General features: G+C 47.1%; 1 protein-coding gene across 8 annotated transcripts in view; it reads right to left on the bottom strand.

Moving 5' to 3' along the window:
• ttn.1 (titin, tandem duplicate 1) overlaps positions 1–17,044 on the bottom strand; it is a 159,046-nt gene that overhangs the window by 50,169 nt on the left and 91,833 nt on the right. For all 8 annotated transcript variants that reach the window (XM_041056637.1, XM_041056638.1, XM_041056639.1 and 5 more), the window contains 30 exons: positions 16,726–16,891; positions 16,248–16,399; positions 15,561–15,857; positions 14,976–15,275; positions 14,472–14,786; positions 14,238–14,386; positions 13,554–13,704; positions 13,172–13,453; positions 12,771–13,073; positions 12,214–12,516; positions 11,712–11,993; positions 11,253–11,440; positions 10,979–11,090; positions 10,368–10,670; positions 9,738–10,046; positions 9,052–9,333; positions 8,442–8,741; positions 7,803–8,096; positions 4,720–7,689; positions 4,288–4,608; positions 3,868–4,152; positions 3,424–3,729; positions 3,124–3,287; positions 2,740–2,980; positions 2,327–2,602; positions 1,928–2,227; positions 1,508–1,810; positions 1,116–1,415; positions 709–996; positions 248–550 (listed from right to left, as the gene is read on the bottom strand). In XM_041056637.1, the coding sequence (XP_040912571.1) occupies positions 248–550; positions 709–996; positions 1,116–1,415; positions 1,508–1,810; positions 1,928–2,227; positions 2,327–2,602; positions 2,740–2,980; positions 3,124–3,287; positions 3,424–3,729; positions 3,868–4,152; positions 4,288–4,608; positions 4,720–7,689; positions 7,803–8,096; positions 8,442–8,741; positions 9,052–9,333; positions 9,738–10,046; positions 10,368–10,670; positions 10,979–11,090; positions 11,253–11,440; positions 11,712–11,993; positions 12,214–12,516; positions 12,771–13,073; positions 13,172–13,453; positions 13,554–13,704; positions 14,238–14,386; positions 14,472–14,786; positions 14,976–15,275; positions 15,561–15,857; positions 16,248–16,399; positions 16,726–16,891 (10,545 nt within the window). The remainder of the gene's footprint in view (positions 1–247; positions 551–708; positions 997–1,115; positions 1,416–1,507; positions 1,811–1,927; positions 2,228–2,326; positions 2,603–2,739; positions 2,981–3,123; positions 3,288–3,423; positions 3,730–3,867; positions 4,153–4,287; positions 4,609–4,719; positions 7,690–7,802; positions 8,097–8,441; positions 8,742–9,051; positions 9,334–9,737; positions 10,047–10,367; positions 10,671–10,978; positions 11,091–11,252; positions 11,441–11,711; positions 11,994–12,213; positions 12,517–12,770; positions 13,074–13,171; positions 13,454–13,553; positions 13,705–14,237; positions 14,387–14,471; positions 14,787–14,975; positions 15,276–15,560; positions 15,858–16,247; positions 16,400–16,725; positions 16,892–17,044) is intronic.

The following is a 17,044-nucleotide window of genomic DNA, read 5'->3' as shown; positions in this document are numbered from 1 at the left end:
TTGAAAAAAGCAACCAAATCTGGACTCAGTGTGACAAGTTTTAGGTGTTGACAGAAAATGTGATTTAAGAGTGAACTGGTTTGGCGAAGCTGCTGTTTTCTTATTTATGTCACTGTTTTAGATCCAGTTTAAACTGTAGCACAATATGATGCAATACACAATATATAATTAATTGCTACAATTGTTCACTGCCACTGATGTTGTTGTACAATGTGTGAACACAGACAAAATTCTGGTGATGACTCACTGAATGGGTTCTTGGCAATGACAGGGCCAGTGATGAGGGGGTCTCCAACTCCCCACATGTTCTCAGCGCGGATTCGGAACTGGTACTCGTGACCCTCAATCAGCTTCTCCACGTTGAATTCAAGGACGTCACCCTTGATCTTGGAGGAGACCTGGGCCCAGTTAGCTCTGCTGGTCTCACGCTTGTCCACAATATAGCTGCTGATGGGGGCACCACCATCCTTCACAGGAGGTTCCCAAGACAGCTTGACACTGGTGGCAAACACCTCAACATATTTGGCACTTGCAGGGGGGCCAGGCACATCTAAGAAGATAGAAAAATTAATGGAATATCAGCCAACTGAGCACAGTATGTTGACGTGTGAAGCTGTGGGTACGTCATGTAGAATATAATGTGAATACAGCCTATAGACTATAAAAAACATAGAAGCTGTATCTTGATAGAGTTTCAGAAGTACTCACCCAGAATGTTGACCTGGACCTCGGCAGTCTTGGAGCCACTGGCATTTTCGGCCAAGATGGTGTAGGTTCCTGTGTGCTCCTTTGTGACCTCTGTCATCTCCAACTGGAAGTGATGCCTCTGCTGGGTAATTACCTGGCCTTCACTTGACTTCAGGCTTTCGTCGCCTCTCTTCCAGGTCACTCTGGGCATTGGCTTACCAAACACCTCAGCTTCCAGTAGCACTGTGGTCCCGGCCTTCACCTTAAGACCTTTCTGCATCCTGGCATTGAGCTCCACTCTTGGAGGAACTGTGTTTAATGGTGATGAGATAAATAAGTGTTACGCTTATATCTGTGAGACACTCCTCTCTATTTTTTCACAATGTCAAGCTGAGCCTGGTCAGAAGAGTGTTAAATTCAAACCTCACCGTTCTCGGCACAAACCAGGACGGGGTCTGTCGGCTCAGAGGGTCTGCTCATGTTGACAGCAGTTTTAGCAATGACTCTGAACTGGTACTGCAAGTCTCTCTCCAGGCCAGTAACTGTATACTCCTCCCTTGGGACATTCTGGCTGCTGGTGTTGCAGCGTATCCAAGTATCTCCCGGTACCCGCATGGCCTCGACATAGTAGCCAATAATCTTGCTTCCACCATCATTCTTCGGACGGGCCCATACCAGAGTGACAGAGTTCTTGGTTACATCCAGAATCTCAGGTTTACCTGGAGTGTCTGTGGCACAAAAAGACAAATGAGCAGAAGTAAGGTGACAAGATTAAATTAATACAATATGATAGTTGCAAAGGTGCTGACAGCAAACATACCAACGGGTGTTCTGGCAGTGACAAAGTCAGTCTTCTTGCTTGGTTTGCCCTGGCCGGCACGGTTGATGGCAGACACTCTAAAGGTGTATTCCAGGCCCTCAATGAGGCCAGCGCATGGGTACTCAGTGGTGCGGACAACTGTGTCATTGGCCTTCACCCACAGCAGGCTGTTCCTCTCCTTACGCTCGATGTAGTAACCTGTGATGGGACTGCCGCCATCGCTCTCGGGCTTATCCCAGGCCACAAACATACAGTCCTTGTTGGTCTTGTTGATGCGGCAGTTGAGAGGCTCGCTAGGAACGTCTGGTGACAACAAAACAGATAAAATAAATATGGCCTGTAATGATAAAACCTGCCAATTTTAGACAGAAGCTTGCATCTAACATGTATGCACTGGGGACATATTTCAGTTAAACTTACCAAAGGGGAACTTGGCAACCATCCTGTCAGACTGAATGGCTTCTGACACGCCAAAGCGGTTCTCGGCACGGATACGGAACACGTACTCCTTCCCAGGAATGAGCTTTCCAAGCCTGCAAGTGGTCTTTTGGCAGGAAGACACAGCTGTCACCCAGTCACCTCTACTCACATCGCATTTCTCCACCACATAGTTGGTGATATTGCTGCCTCCATCCTCCAGTGGTTTGTTCCAGGACAGGGAGCAGGCATCAGAGTCAATGTCGCTGATCCCCACAGGGCCCTCAGGTGGACCAGGGATGTCTGAAATGCACAGAAAAGTCAGCTGAGTCATTTTCTCTGTTGCTTAGACCCAAAATGTAAATAATTTCTTCATGTTATCTTATTGTGGGTAATGCTGACCTCTGATGATGATCTTAAGGGTCTGGACCACCTTTGCAGAGCTGTTCTCAGCCACCAGGCTGTACTCTCCACTGTCAGTCCTTGACACATCTTTGATGATCAAGACACACAGGTTGCCAGACTGGTGCACAGCAAGACGACTGGATGGGACGACTGCATCTTCACCACGCTTCCACTTGCAGGTTGGGGCAGGTTTTCCAGAAACCAGCGCCTCCACTCTGAGCTTGGCTCCGGCTCTGGCGCTCACGGACTCTGGCATGACAATCTTTGGTTCCACTGCGGGTGAAGACATGAGAATTTGAGAGGCTATCTAGGGAAGTTGAGCATAGATAACTAAACAAAACAACATAATTAAACTGTTGGCCTATCATGGGATAATGGCTAAAACTTAATGATCTGACATAACAACTTACACATCTGTTCCTTGATCTCAACGGGTTCCCTCATCTCGGTGAACAAGCTCATGCCCATGATGTTCTTGGCAGCCACTCTGAACTTGTACCTCTTTCCCTCCTTCAGACCACTGATGCTGATTGTCAAACCTTTTACTGTGGTGTAGGCATTCCACACTTCCTTTTCAGGTTCTGCCTCCTCTTCCTCCTCTACCACTGGAGGTGGAGGAGGTGGTGGAGGAGCCTCCTCTCCTTCTGGAACCTGTAGCAATTTCGGCATTTGAGCATTTCGTACTTTTCAAGTTTACTCAATAATAAGAAAAGAGCTTGAATTGAAAAATATAAAAGCATAAATATTTGTAAAATGACTGTGAGGTTACGGTTTCTTTTGTTCACGTGACAAACCTCCACAGGTGCTGGAGGCTCTGGAGGAGGTTTGACCTCAATGTATTCAATCACATAACCATCGATCTTGGCACCGCCATCCCTCGCGGGTTTCACCCAGCCAACTGTGGCGCTGTTCTTAGTGATCTCCAGAACTTCAATCTTTTGACAAGGATCTGGCTTGCCTGCAAAAGGAAATCCGATAGGTGTGTTCAAGTGTTTCTGATGACTGACAAAAAAGAGACAACTGTAATGCTGTAAGCCATGCGTGAGCTCTCTTGGGTCTGGTGTCACATTGTGTGATTAAGAGATGATACGTACTGACAGGATCGGAGGCCAGGTAGGAAGTGGGTGTCACTTTGGGAACTCCAGAACCGTACTCATTGACAGCCGTGACTCTGAAGTAGTATTCGGTCCCCGGCATCAGACCACTGACTTTGAAGGGAATCTTTTCCTTGTCCACTTCGGCCTTGACAGTTGCCCATGTCTTGCGGTCAATCTCACGCTTCTCAACAATGTAATGAGTGACCTCGCTGCCACCGTTGTTCTCTGGAGGACTCCAGGACAGCATGACTGATGTCTGCTTTATGTCGGTAGCCTCTAGATTTATTACAGGTCCAGGAGTGTCTGCCAGGAAGAACAGATTATGACATTTGGATTTTGTTTTTTTTTATTTAAATTTTGTTGGAAATGAGCACTTTTTGTGATTGATGTCTGTGTCAAAGTTAAACTTTGCTTGTGTGCGCAGAGAAAACCAGGACTTACCTAGAACCTTAACATTGACAAAGACAGCCTTCTCTCCTGCAGGGCTCTGCAGAGTCAGGCAATATTTGCCAGAGTCATCACGTGTGCTGTCAGGGATGACGAGGAAGGTCATGGTGTCAATGATGTCGACTTTTCCCTTCCTGACCACGTTGTCAATTCCCATCCTCCTCCAAGTTACCTTGGGAGGTGGTCTGCCTCTGATGGTGGCACAAAGCCGGATGGGACAGCCAGCTCTCACTGTCAGTCCCTGCTTCAGGTTAGCATCCAAGTCAATCTCTGGTGCCTCTGTTGGAAGAAACAGTGCAAGTGTCAGCCTGATGTTGATTATTACACATAAAGACATTGTCACAGATACTTCGGGTAAACCTGAGATGCTATGTGGTTGCCATAAAAGCAATTAAAATTTCCCTTGAATCTCACCTAGAATCTCCCTTGGGATCACAGCACCCTCCAGGTCACAGGGCAGACTCATGCCCACCTGGTTCTGAGCTGACACTCTAAATTCATACACAAGCTTCTCATCCAGACTTGTGACCGTGAACTCGCACACAACCAACTGAGCTGCCACGTTGCACCTCTTCCAACCATCATCTCCTTTCTTGGCAGTTCCCTGTGCCCTCATCTCCACAACATAGCCAATGATGGGAGCTCCACCATCAGATACAGGCTTGGTCCAGCCCAGGGTGACAGTTGACTTGGTGCTGTCCAGGACCTTCGAGTTGGTAGGAGGTGCAGGAGGCTCTGTGAGAAGACATAAGAGTGTGTGAACATGAAAGCATGAACTTTGTCTCTGGCACGAACTACATTCGTCAACACACATTAAACACGACGTAAACATTATTAGTTACATACCAACTGCATCCTTTGCAGTGATGGCACGTGAAGGCTTGCTCGGGCTGCCGATGCCAATTTCATTGACAGCCTTTACTCTGTACTGGTAGTCATGGAGAGGCAGGAGTCCCGTAACTGTGAAACGAGTTCCAGGAACTGGGTCTTTGTTGATAGGAGACCACCTAACAGCATGTTCCTCCCTCTTCTCCAACAGATAACCTGTGATTGGCTTTCCTCCATCTCTCTCAGGCTCTGACCACTGCACAGTCATCTCTTCTTTGGCGATCTTGGTGACTTCTGGTGCGTCAGGAGCATCAGGTACACTGAACTGGGTGCCGGCAACAATGGCCTCACTCTGCACTGCAGGGCCAGGACCCATCTTATTCTCAGCACGAACTCTGAAGATATACTCATTACCCTCAATGAGGCGAGTAACTTTAGCTTTATTGGTGATGACAGCATTTGAGTGGACTGACCAGATTCCTCTCTTGGTCTCACATTTCTCAATAATGTAGTTGTAGATATCACAGCCGCCATCATCCTCTGGGATTTCCCAAACCAGATGACACCTGTCGATGGTGATATCAGACACCTTGAGATCCCTGACGGGGCCGGGTCTATCCAGTACATTGACCGTGGCATGAGCAGAGCAGGTTCCTGCACTGTTGGAGGCAGTGACAGTATATTTGCCACTGTCAGTGCGCCTGGCGCCGGTAATCAGCAGCTTTGAGAAGTCAGTACCAGTTTCAATCTGTAGCCTGGGGCCCTTCCTAATCTCCTCTGTTCTCTCATCTTTGGTCCATTTCACATCAGGCTGGGGTTTTCCCTTCACCATAGCCTCGATAGGAATGGAATCTCCTGCCTTGACCATAAGGATTCCATCCAGCTTCATCTTGATCTCAGGCTCCACAAGCTGCTCCTTAACCAGGACCTCATCTGTGGTCACCCAATTGCTCTCGCCTCCCTCATTCTTAGTCTGAACTCTAAACTGGTAGATCTGGTTTTCAATGCACCTGTCAGCCATGAAGTAAGTCTCCTTAATGGCACCTTTGTGGAGCCTCTCCCACTCTTCAGCCTCCTTTGGTTTCTTCTCAACATGATAACCCAGGTTACGGCTGCCACCGTCATAGTCTGGCTTCTTCCACTTGAGGAAGCAGAAGGTCTTGCCAATCTCAGAAATATGGAAGTCAATGGGTTCACCAGGCTTCTCAATGGGATCAACTGCCAGCACAGGTGTCTTTGTCTCAGTAGGTGGACCAGCACCAATCTTGTTTTCTGCGCTGACACGGAAGAAGTACTCACAACCCTCAGCAAGAGGAGCCTTTATCAAGCGCTTGGTGCAATCATTGGAGACCACCGTCCATCCTCTCTGGCTGGGCTGACGGCACTCAATAATGTACTGAGTGATCTCAGTGCCTCCATTGTCCTCAGGGTTCTCCCAGGACACCATGCAGGAGTTCTTGGTCACATAGGCCACTTTCAGGTTCTGGCAAGCTCCTGGTGTGTCCAGGACGTTCACAAGAATTGTGGCCTGTGCCTGTCCACTACTGTTCTTTGCAGTAATTGCATATTTACCATAATCTGATCTGACTGCCTCATTGATAACTAGTTCACACAGTGGGTAGCTGTTATTAATTTCAGTGCGCTTATCCCGGGACAAGGCTCTAGCATCCTTTGTCCAAGTGATCTCTGGATCTGGTCTGCCCTTCACCCTAGTGATCAGACTGATGATCTGACCTGCCCTGACTGTCAGAGAATCGCGGCAGGACACATCAACAACAACTTCAGGAGGCACCAGAATGTCCTTTGCCAAGATGGTCTCTGGCAGTTCCCTGGGTTCACTGTCTCCAACCTTGTTGGTGGCCCTGATGCGAATTCTGTACTCCATTCCTTCAATCAGGCCTGGCACTCTGTAGGCACACATCTTTATGAGGTCCTTGTTGATTCTGTCCCACTGGGCACTTCCTGACTTCTGAGCCTCAACCACATAACCAAGAATGGGACTGCCGCCATCTCTTGTAGGCTTGGTCCAGCAGATGTCAGCATAAGATTTGCTCCAGTCCTTCAGTTTAGGATTGCCAGGGGGTCCGGGTTTGGTGATAGCACGAGTGGCCTTGATGGGGTCAGACGTGGGAGAAGGCTCACTGATACCGGCAATGTTCTCAGCAAACACTCTGAACTCATAGCTGTTGCCTTCAAACAAGCCTGAGACTCTGTATCTGAGGTCCAGCACAGGTGTTTTGTTGACACGGATCCACTTTCCTGTCATTTCTCTGCGTTCAATTACATAACCACTGATGGGGCTTCCGCCATCATAGTCAGGCAGGGTCCATGCCACTGTCACAGCATTCTCTGTGATATCAGAGCACTCTGGCAGGCCTGGTGGACCAGGAGGGTTGAAAATGTGCTTGGCAATTGTGGGAGGACTCTCAAGCCCAGCGCCGATGCCAATCTTATTCTCTGCACGGACACGGACAATGTACTCACGACCCTTCTCCAGCCTGGACACTTTGGCCTTGGTGCTGGTACCGCTGGAACTAACAACAGACCAAGGCTCCCATGGCTTCTTCACATCCTTCTTCTCCACCACATAGTTGGTGATGGGCGTGCCACCATCATCCTTGGGTGCCCTCCATTGGATCATCATGTAATCAGGGGTAACCTCCAAGATATTGATGGGTCCAATGGGTGGACCTGGAAGGTCCAGCACAGTGACATGCAAGGCGACAGTCTTGCTGCCTGCAGGATTAGACACAGTGAGGGTGTACTCTCCAGTGTCTCCTCTCCGGCACTCAGGGATACTGAGGATGGTTGAGGATCCAGCAGACTCGATGTGATAGCGCCCTTCTGATGCAATCTCCTTGCCATCTGTCATCCATTTGGCAGTGGGAATGGGAATGCCTGTCATCTTGGCTGGAAGGGCAATAGTGCTGCCCGATTTGACAACAAGACCCTCAATAAGCTTCACATCAACTTCAATAGTTGGTGGTACTGAAAGAGACCAAAACAGCAACAATGTTTGAATGTTTTTAGGCTTGTTAATGAGAACTGGAGCAGCATTTGCAAAAACAAACAACTCGGCACACAAGAATTATGTGTCTTACATGTCTTCTCCTGGCAGGTGACAGGGACACTAGTGTCAGGCCGGCTCACACCAATGGCATTCTGAGCCTTGACCCTAAAGCGGTAAGTCTTGCCCTCCTCCAGACCAGTGACGTGGGCATGGTTATTGCTTACGGTCTTGAAGGTGACCCAATCACTCTGGCCCTCTTCCTGGTGTTCCACGATGAAACCGGTGATTTCACTTCCACCTGTGCGGTCAGGCCACTCCCATGCCAACCACACCTCTGTCTTTTCCGCATCAGTGTGGTGTAGGTTCTTGGGTGGGCCAGGAGGATCTTAAAAAAAGACAATAAATGGCTGATTATTGGTGGATTTAAATTGTGAACTTATTGATAATTTGCTGAAAATTGTCTGGAGATGAGATGGAACAGAACTATCGCCAAACGTTCTTAAACCCAAAGAACAGCGATTGATCACTGACATTCATTCTAACAGCTCGGATAATTTTTTCATTGTGACAAAGTAAAAGAACACATGCTTATTTGGAAAAGCAGAAACACTAATGAAGGACATGATAGATTGCTAGAATGTATCCTTCAGAATTTAGAAGCTCCATAATTTAAACAAAGTTCTGAAAAATTATTATTTTTTAACATAACATAATAATGAATTATACTGACAGAGTGGATCGATGGCCTTGATGGGTGTCTTAGTCATCACATAGTCGCTCCTGCCAAACTGGTTCTCAGCAGCCACCCTGAACAGGTACTGGATTCCTTCCATCAGATACATGGCCATCAGACTCAGTTTCTTATTGGCTGCAGAGACGGGGACCCACTGCTCTGCAGCTACATCCTTCTTCTGTACAACATAATGGGAGATGACAGCACCACCACTGTCCTCAGGAGCTTTCCATGTCAGGTAGGCAGACTCGCTGGTCACCTCAGAGACCACCAGGTCTCGAGGAGGAGAAGGCTTATCTGGTGGAAACAAAAGTGGGTTCAGATTCACATACATTCTAAATTCTTTTAGAATATATATTTTTTTTTTCCCCCTCATCCAATCATTAGCTATATCCCTTGTCCTTAGAGTGTTGTAGGCCTCACCTGGACAGGTCAGCAGTCTATCAAAAGGCTGATGTATGGAGACAAACAATCATTCACACTTACGACCAATTCAGAGTTGCCTGTTAACCCGCATGTCTTTGGACTGCAGCTTGCAGCACCAAACCGCCGCAGAGTACATCAGTCTTTACAGATTGTTTTTGTTTTTGGATGATGATTCACTTACTCAGCACAAGCACAGCAACGGTTGCTGATTTCTTTCCGGCAGCATTCTCCACAGTGATTGTGTAGTTGCCAGAGTCGGCGCGGACACACTTGGGAATGAAGACTTTGCTGCCGGTGGCAGTGACGGCAACAATGATGTGAGAAGGAACATCTCCATCGTTCTTCTTCCAGCTAACGGTGGGTGTTGGCACACCCTTAATGGTGGCACTCAGAGTGATGTCAGTGCCCAACATTGCCAGGTGGTCACGTGCCATATTAGCATCCAGCAGCAACTCTGGCTCCTCTGTGGACAGAAACGGGTACAACTTTACTAAATTCTGTAGATATGAAGTCGAATGGTTGCAGTGTCCAAAACTATGAAATAAGTTAAAATACAAGATGAATAGACACATATAGACTCCATGACAACATCCACAATGTGTGGTGGTGAGGGAGACGCAACCCCCTCCCTCTGACCCATGGCTGCGGTGCCCCTGAGCAAGGCACCAATCCACCACAACTCCCTGGGCACAAGGCAGCCCCCTGCCCCAGCGTCTCCAGCACATGTGATTGGTGTAGGTAAAATGCAGAGAGTAAATTTCTCCAGCTTGAGGGATCAATAAAGTAATGAACTTAAAACTTAAACATTGAAGCCGTAACCAAATCTACATTGAATATATATATAAGAGTTACAAATGGACTCCCTACCTAGTCTGTCGTGGACTTTGATGGGTTGTTTGACGTAGGCAGGGTCAGATTTGCCAGCAGCATTGACAGTGAAGATCCTGAAGGCATACTCCTGTCCATCGGTCAGGCCTGTCACCACATAGTGCAGGTCAGGGCACTGCTCTGGAGTCTCATTAGCCTGAATCCACTCCACAGCGCCGGGCTTCTGGTACTCAACAATGTAGCCAAAAATCCGGCCCTTGCCATCATGGCGGGGCATCTGCCACTTCAGGCTGACAGAGTCCTTGGTCTTATCATAGGCCTCAGGGGTCACTGGAGGGCTGGGACGCACTATGAAGGGAAAAATGTCGAGGAAGGTGGTCAGTTATACGGGCAACGAAAAATTGGATTTGTTAACCTGTCTTAACTGTGACAGAAAAGACGGACACAAGCAATATTTCACTTCAAACACACTGAAACACACCTGAACATAAACTTACTGAGCTATATTAATATAGTTGTAAAAAGAAGGCATATAGAATCATCATATTATAGAGGACAATACAAATAGTACAAAAACACTCATTTTGAAATAAGACACTGAATGTAATAATATAAATAGGGATAATAATAATTATAACTATATTTTTCATGAGTTTGTGCTGCACTGACCAATAGGATCTTTTGCAAGAATTGGCTTGGAGGGGACACTGGGGTCTCCGGTTCCCAGCTCATTCTCAGCCATCACCCTGAACTCGTACTCGCAGCCCTCCACAAGGTCCTGGACTCGGTACTGGGTGGCTGGATACAGTGGGTCTCTCGTGGCTCTGGACCACCTCTTGGCTGTGGGCTCCTTCTTCTCCAGGATGTAGTTGGTAATGGGCTTCCCACCGTCACGAGGGCGGTTCCACAGTACAAGAGCATTGGTGGCATACACCTCCCTGACCGTTGGCATTTCAGGGGCCTCAGGGACTCCTGCAGGGGAGCCACAGGGGAAAAACTAGGTCAGGGTTTTTTTCAGGACCATTTCCAATGGAGAAGGATTACTTATCTTTCCAATACACTCAGTAATTTTGAACCTACACATTTCTTTTTGTACCAAAATCTTAGTTTGGTGATCAAGAGACTAAATGTTTTTGAAAATTTATTAATTGATAACTAATTAAGTAATTGATACCTTCTTGAAAAATGTTTTAATAAATTCATAAATTAATTTGCAATTAATTTAGGAGAGATTAAAAAAAAAGTAGATGTGTCTTGAATGCGATGTGAGACAAACATACTGAAGAGATCTTTGGCTCTCATCTCCTCAGACTCCAGTGGGTCGCTGATGCCGTACATGTTCTCAGCAGAGATTCTCATGATGTACTCCCTGCCCTCGGTCAGTTTGGGGATCTGGGAGAAAAAAAACAACTTACAAACAGCTTTGAACTTCAGCAAAGCCCTTCCATGAGGAAAATGGCTCTTTTTTGGGGTCAGGTACAAGTTTTTGGACCCGTGAAGATCTCATTTCATGACAGCTGACTAAAGTCAAGTCCACAGGCTATCTGGACCCACCTTGCACGTGGTCTTGGTTGTGGCAGATGTCACTGTGGTCCAGATATCTCTGTTGGTGTCTCTCTTCTCGATGATGTAGTTGGAGACGTCCACGCCGCCGCTGTCCAAAGGAGGTTTCCAGGAGATGACCATGTACTCCCTGTGAACCTCTTCAAATACCACTGGGCCAACAGGAGGAGTTGGACGGTCTGCAGGGAAGAAAGACAAAAAAGTGTCGGAAAGTCTCAATATGCCGGCCTAATTCAGAAGAGCGTGCAATTCTGAAGCTTTGACTTGGCTGCATTTGGCAATGGAAATGATGGCACAGTTACCTGTGGTGTCCCACAGGGGTTTATTCTTGGAAACCTATTTCTCATCTAAACTGATCATTTAGCTGCTGCATCTTCATCTCTGTTATTTATTGCCAATGATTCTAGCTTGTATCAGCCCCAGCATTCTCCACGGGGTCTGTCAACATACCGACAACCGTGACATTGCAGACTCCCTTCCTGGATCCGGTACTGTTCTCCACCACCACCACGTATCTGCCACTGTGCTCGCGCTGTGCCTTTATCAGGCCCAGTGACATGGTGGTCAGCGTGTTCTTGAACATAACATGCTTGTCGGCCTTCAGCTCCTTGTCATCTCTGTACCACACAATGGATGGGGAAGGTTTTCCGGTATAGCGGCCCTGCAGCAAGCAGCTCTCACCCACACGGATGATGATCTTATCACGGAAGTCCAGCTCAATGGTCGGTGGCTCTGTAAGAACGGAAAAATGAAGACAGAGTCAGATGCAGTAAAGTGACTACCATATCAACAAGAAAACATACTGATTTGAACAATAATAATTATGACTTTGGATTCTCAGTATGTATTTCTAAGTCTTTTCATAGATTTTGAACTGAAACTAATTGCTGTCAATCGATCTAAAAACTGGGTAAAACATGCAAGATGGCTGGTCCTGTTAATGAGTCCTCACCAAGTTCATCCTTGCAGGTGATTGGTTTGGTGCTGAACGACGGTTTACTGGGTCCGACTTCATTGACAGCCATGACCCTGAACTCGTAGGTGTCGCCCTCCCTCAGACCGTCATAGGTGTACTTCCTCTCCATCAGCTTATCTTTCGTCAGTCTGGTAAACTTGTCTTTGCCGATCATACGTGCCTCCAAGATATACATGGTGATCTCTGAGCCGCCGTCATATTTTGGCGCCTTCCAGGTGACACTGATCAAGTCCTTGGTGACCTTGGTGACCTCCAGCTCCTCAGGGCGGTCTGGTACAGCTGAAACAAATGCAAACACAGTTTATTCCTGGAGATAGGAACTTGTTTAGTTAATAATGGTTTTTGTAATTTTCTGTTCAGATTTAACTGTTGTTTAAATTTTTTTGATGACAGACGATAGTACAGGAAAAGATGACAGATAAAAGAAGATAAAAAGGAAAAAAGAATGGAAAAAGGGGGACACCAAAAAGTTAGAATTCAATCAACTTTCAGACCTTCGGAGATCAGCGGTCACCGTGTTTAACTCAACTCACTGATGGGTTCCTTGATCACAATCTCAGCTGCGGTCTCCATGAAGGGTCCAATGCCAATGGCATTCTCGGCAGCCACTCTGAAGAAATAGGACTTTCCGGTGGTGAGGCCGTGAGCCACAGCGTTCTGTCTGCTGGCAGTGAAGGAGAGTGAGGTCCAAGCCTTACGCTCTGCCTCGCGCTTCTCAATGATGTAGTTACTGATGGGAGAGCCTCCATCGTTCTCCGGGAAGAACCAGTTGATCTTGCAGGACTCACTGCTCAAGTTCTCCACTGTTAAGGGGATACCGACAGGCCCAGGCACGTCTGAGGGAGGACACAACCGGGTTTGATGAGAAGAAATAACATTTTTAAATTGTTTTCACATCTATAAAGACTTTATTTTTCTGAAAACAGTATCTCACCCAGAACTTCCACAGTGACATTCTTCGTCTTCTCCCCTCCAGCATTCTTGGCAGTCAGTGTGTAGACACCAAGATGTTTCCTGGCACAGGGTTTGATAACCAGAGACGAGCTAATGGCTGTCGTCTCCACTGTAGCATCAGGAGGCAGGGCAGCTCCATCTCTGCTCCAGGTGACCTCTGGGGACGGCTGGCCTGACACATAGGCGATGATGCGGATCACACCACCGGCATGAACCACCATCCTCTCCTTCACTGAGGCGTCCAGGTCAACCTCAGGAGCAACTGAGGGGGAAGAAACTCAACATTACAGTCTGCCTGCTTTAAAAAGACTCGGCTGTCTCCAAAAAAAATTTGTAAACCCTCTCCTTTAAGATCAACTCACTGGTTCTGTCGTTGACCTCAAGCACCTCTGGGACTTCGCCTGGCTCGCCGTTACCGGCAGCGTTGAAGGCGATTACCCTGAACCTGTACTGACCGCCAGTCTTCAGACCAGTGATCACAAACCGGGTGATACGGATTTCAGTCTCCTTAGCCTGAAAAACACAAATGTTCCATTTCTAAGTTGCTCTTACGCATAGATCTATGTCAAAAAACAAGTTCTATCCATGTGCTGTTTTCCATGGTTTTATTTATGGTTTAAATATTGTTTTTATGTCGTTTCTTGGCCAGATGAGTCTTGAAAAAGATTTGTTTGTCTCAGTGAGACTTTGACCCAGATGAGAGCGGATTAAGTTGAAAATTTTAGGCTGAGTCTAAATGTTTAAGCAGCGTTTGATTTCTATTGAATCTCACAGGGGGCATGACGACCAGATCTCGGCAGTCGGTTTTGGAGGCTCTTTTTTTCTTAGATAACGATTAATTTACCTTGTTATCCCAGTAATCTGTTTTCTAGTAAATATTTGTTAGTTATGACATTCATTATGACATAACTAGACAGTATTGGACTGCTAAAGCCTGACATTTGGATGAGATCAGATACATTCACACAAGCACCATTTGATTTACTGAGGAATGACTAATAATCGCTCACTTTCTGAAATAATGGTGACTGCTCCTGACTGCTCACCTTGACCCAGGCCTCTGTGCCCTCCTCCTTGTACTCCACCCAGTAGCCCAGGATCTTGGAGCCTCCGTCCTTTAGAGGAGGGATCCACTCCAGGTCTACTGTGGACCTTGTCCAATCAGAAACCTTGGGGGTTGGAGGAGAAGGTGGAGCTGTTGGAAAAGATGACAGGTGGTTAACGTCTCGCTGTGTGAATTCAAAACATAAACTTGTATGATTTCAGAATGTAACTCTTACAGATGGGGTCTCTGGCAAAGATGGGGTCCGTGGGGGGGCTGGCAAGTCCGGGTCCTGCAGCATTGATGGCGGAGACTCTGAACAGATACTGGGAGCCCTCAATGAGTCCGCTCACCACAAACGTCTCGCCCATACCCATGGGACGGATGGGGTCACGGGTGACACGGGCCCAGCGTTTGCCTGTTGTCTCCTTACGCTCCAGCCAGTAGCCGGTGATTGGAGTGCCGCCATCATCCTCGGGCTCCTCCCAGTTAACAGTCATGGAGTCCATGGTGACACTGGTGACCGTTGGCTTCTCGCACTGACCGGGTACGGCTGCAGGAGCATGGACAGAAAACATCACGGGATTAAAAGGTATCCGGTGACCATCATGTGAAATCATAATTACCACCATCATCACAGATGTGGTTTAGAAACACTGTCAGTGAAACGGTCCTGTAATCGATATGCTGTCAGTAAAGTGAAATGTCAGTGTATAGACTCTGTGATAGCAGCTCAACTCACTGTAGCGGTTTCGGGCGACCTCGGGCTCGCTGTCCAGTGGTTCTCCAACTCCATACTTGTTCTGGGCCATGATGCGGAAAACGTACTCGTGTCCCTCCATCAGGTTCTCCACAGTCCAGATTCGGTCTTTGGGCTCGTTGGTGACAGGCACCCAGGTCTTCCTGTTAGCCACCCGCCTCCAGATGACGTAGTTTGTGACTTTGGAGCCACCGTCGTCCCTCGGCGGCAGCCAGGAGAGCGTGATCCTCTCGGCTCCGACCTCCTCAAACTTAATGGGAGCAGAGGGAGGACCGGGCCGGCCTGCAACCACACAACAAAAGCAACACGATGGGAAACTGACAGAAATCCCTCGCTGCTGCCATTACAACGATTTATTTTTTATGACAGGTCATCTTAGGTCGGCAGGGGGCTTTTTCTTCTTTGCCTGTTTCTTTTATTCTGATTATTCAATTTTCTAAATCATCATACTGTCAGTCTTTTGCTAATTAAACAGCTACATTCAGTAGCATCACGAAATTCTCAGATGTTCACTGTAAAACTTTCTACACAGATAAATCAAAGTATAATCCAGCTCAGTCTTCGTACCAAGCACGTTGAGTCTCATCTCCTTGGAGGCCTTGCCGAGGCTGTTGGAGGCCACCAGCGTGTACAGGCCAGTGTCGGGACGTTTGCCCTGCTGGATGAGCAGCGTGCAGCTGTCGTCTGACACGGTCTTGTTGATGTGCTCGTCGTACTGAACCTCCACCTTGTCGTCAGACTTGTGGGGCGGGGCTTTGTACCAGGTGAGCGTCGGGAATGGACAGCCACGGATCTTGGCCACAATGCTGATGTCGCTGCCCTGCTCGGCCTCCATGAACTCCTTAAGCTCAATGGATGGAGCACCTGCAAGATGAACAACAACATTTTTCAAATGTACTTCTTCCTTTTTTGAAGGCTTAAAGTTCGTCTGTCATTCTGTCTAAAATGAATTAAAGAAAGAAAATATAGTGATCAATCACATTGAGCTCTTTCATTGGAAAACTATAGAAAGTCCTAAGTTTGCTAAAACCTCAAGATTATTGCCTTAATATATTGCCACAAATATTTTGTGGTCTTTAAGGTCTTAGAGGTTCTAGCTGAGTGAAATGAAAAGCAAATATTTCAAAGTATATTTATATTAAAGGGACATTGCACTTCCATAAATCTGTGCAGCATGGCTGGAAATATCCTGACTTTTAGTCCAAAAACCCTGCATTTAGTGTCTTTCTTAAAAATGTTCGGTCTCGGTCTTACAGGTCTGGTCCTGGATGAGGATGGGTCCAGCAGTGGATGAAGGTCGGCTAGCTCCAACCTCATTGTAAGCCACCACTCTGAACTCATACTCGTCTCCCTCCGTCAGATCCTCCACTTTGAAACTTGTGGTGTCCACGTCTCTCCTGTTACACCTGCAGGAAACAGCACAAACTGCAGGTGACACCAAACCCACTGACAAAACAGAAACTCAGGGTCTCTTTGCTCATAGAAACCAGATCTTACTCAGTTCGGGAGAAGAAAACTAAATACAAAGGCCTCATACATAATTTAGTTTTCTCTCTCAGATTTTTGCACTGAAATAACCAAAACTAAATATGTCAGGAAGATTTGCACTTTCACTGCAAACATTTGGACTGGATCCCAATTTGAAACGGACCCAGAGGTGATTAGACCTGATCCAAAATGCAGCAGAACATAATTTAGTCCCGGGCTGTAGACCTCTCAGTTGAAGTGTTACCTCCTCCAGGACTCCTTCTGGGTGCCACTGGCATCCCAACAGAGCAGGTCCACACTGTAGTGGGTGACGGGTGAACCACCGTCGTTCTTCGGAGCCTTCCAGGTCAGAGTCACAGTGCCCTTCCTCACGCTCTGGATCTTCAACCTCGTTGGAGGATCGGGAGGATCTGAAGACACAGCAGACATATGAAAGATCAAGTACGAGAAGAAGCAAGGTCAGTGTTTTTAATAGATAGTTCTAATATCACAAAAGTGTTTTAAATAAGCAGGTATTCTGTCACCAGGCAGATTTTTGATTGATTGATAAAATGTAATGGTCT

This window comes from Toxotes jaculatrix, chromosome 15, assembly GCF_017976425.1.
Source record: "Toxotes jaculatrix isolate fToxJac2 chromosome 15, fToxJac2.pri, whole genome shotgun sequence".
Lineage (NCBI taxonomy): Eukaryota > Metazoa > Chordata > Actinopteri > Toxotidae > Toxotes > Toxotes jaculatrix.
This window is presented reverse-complemented; position numbering and strand designations above follow the sequence as displayed.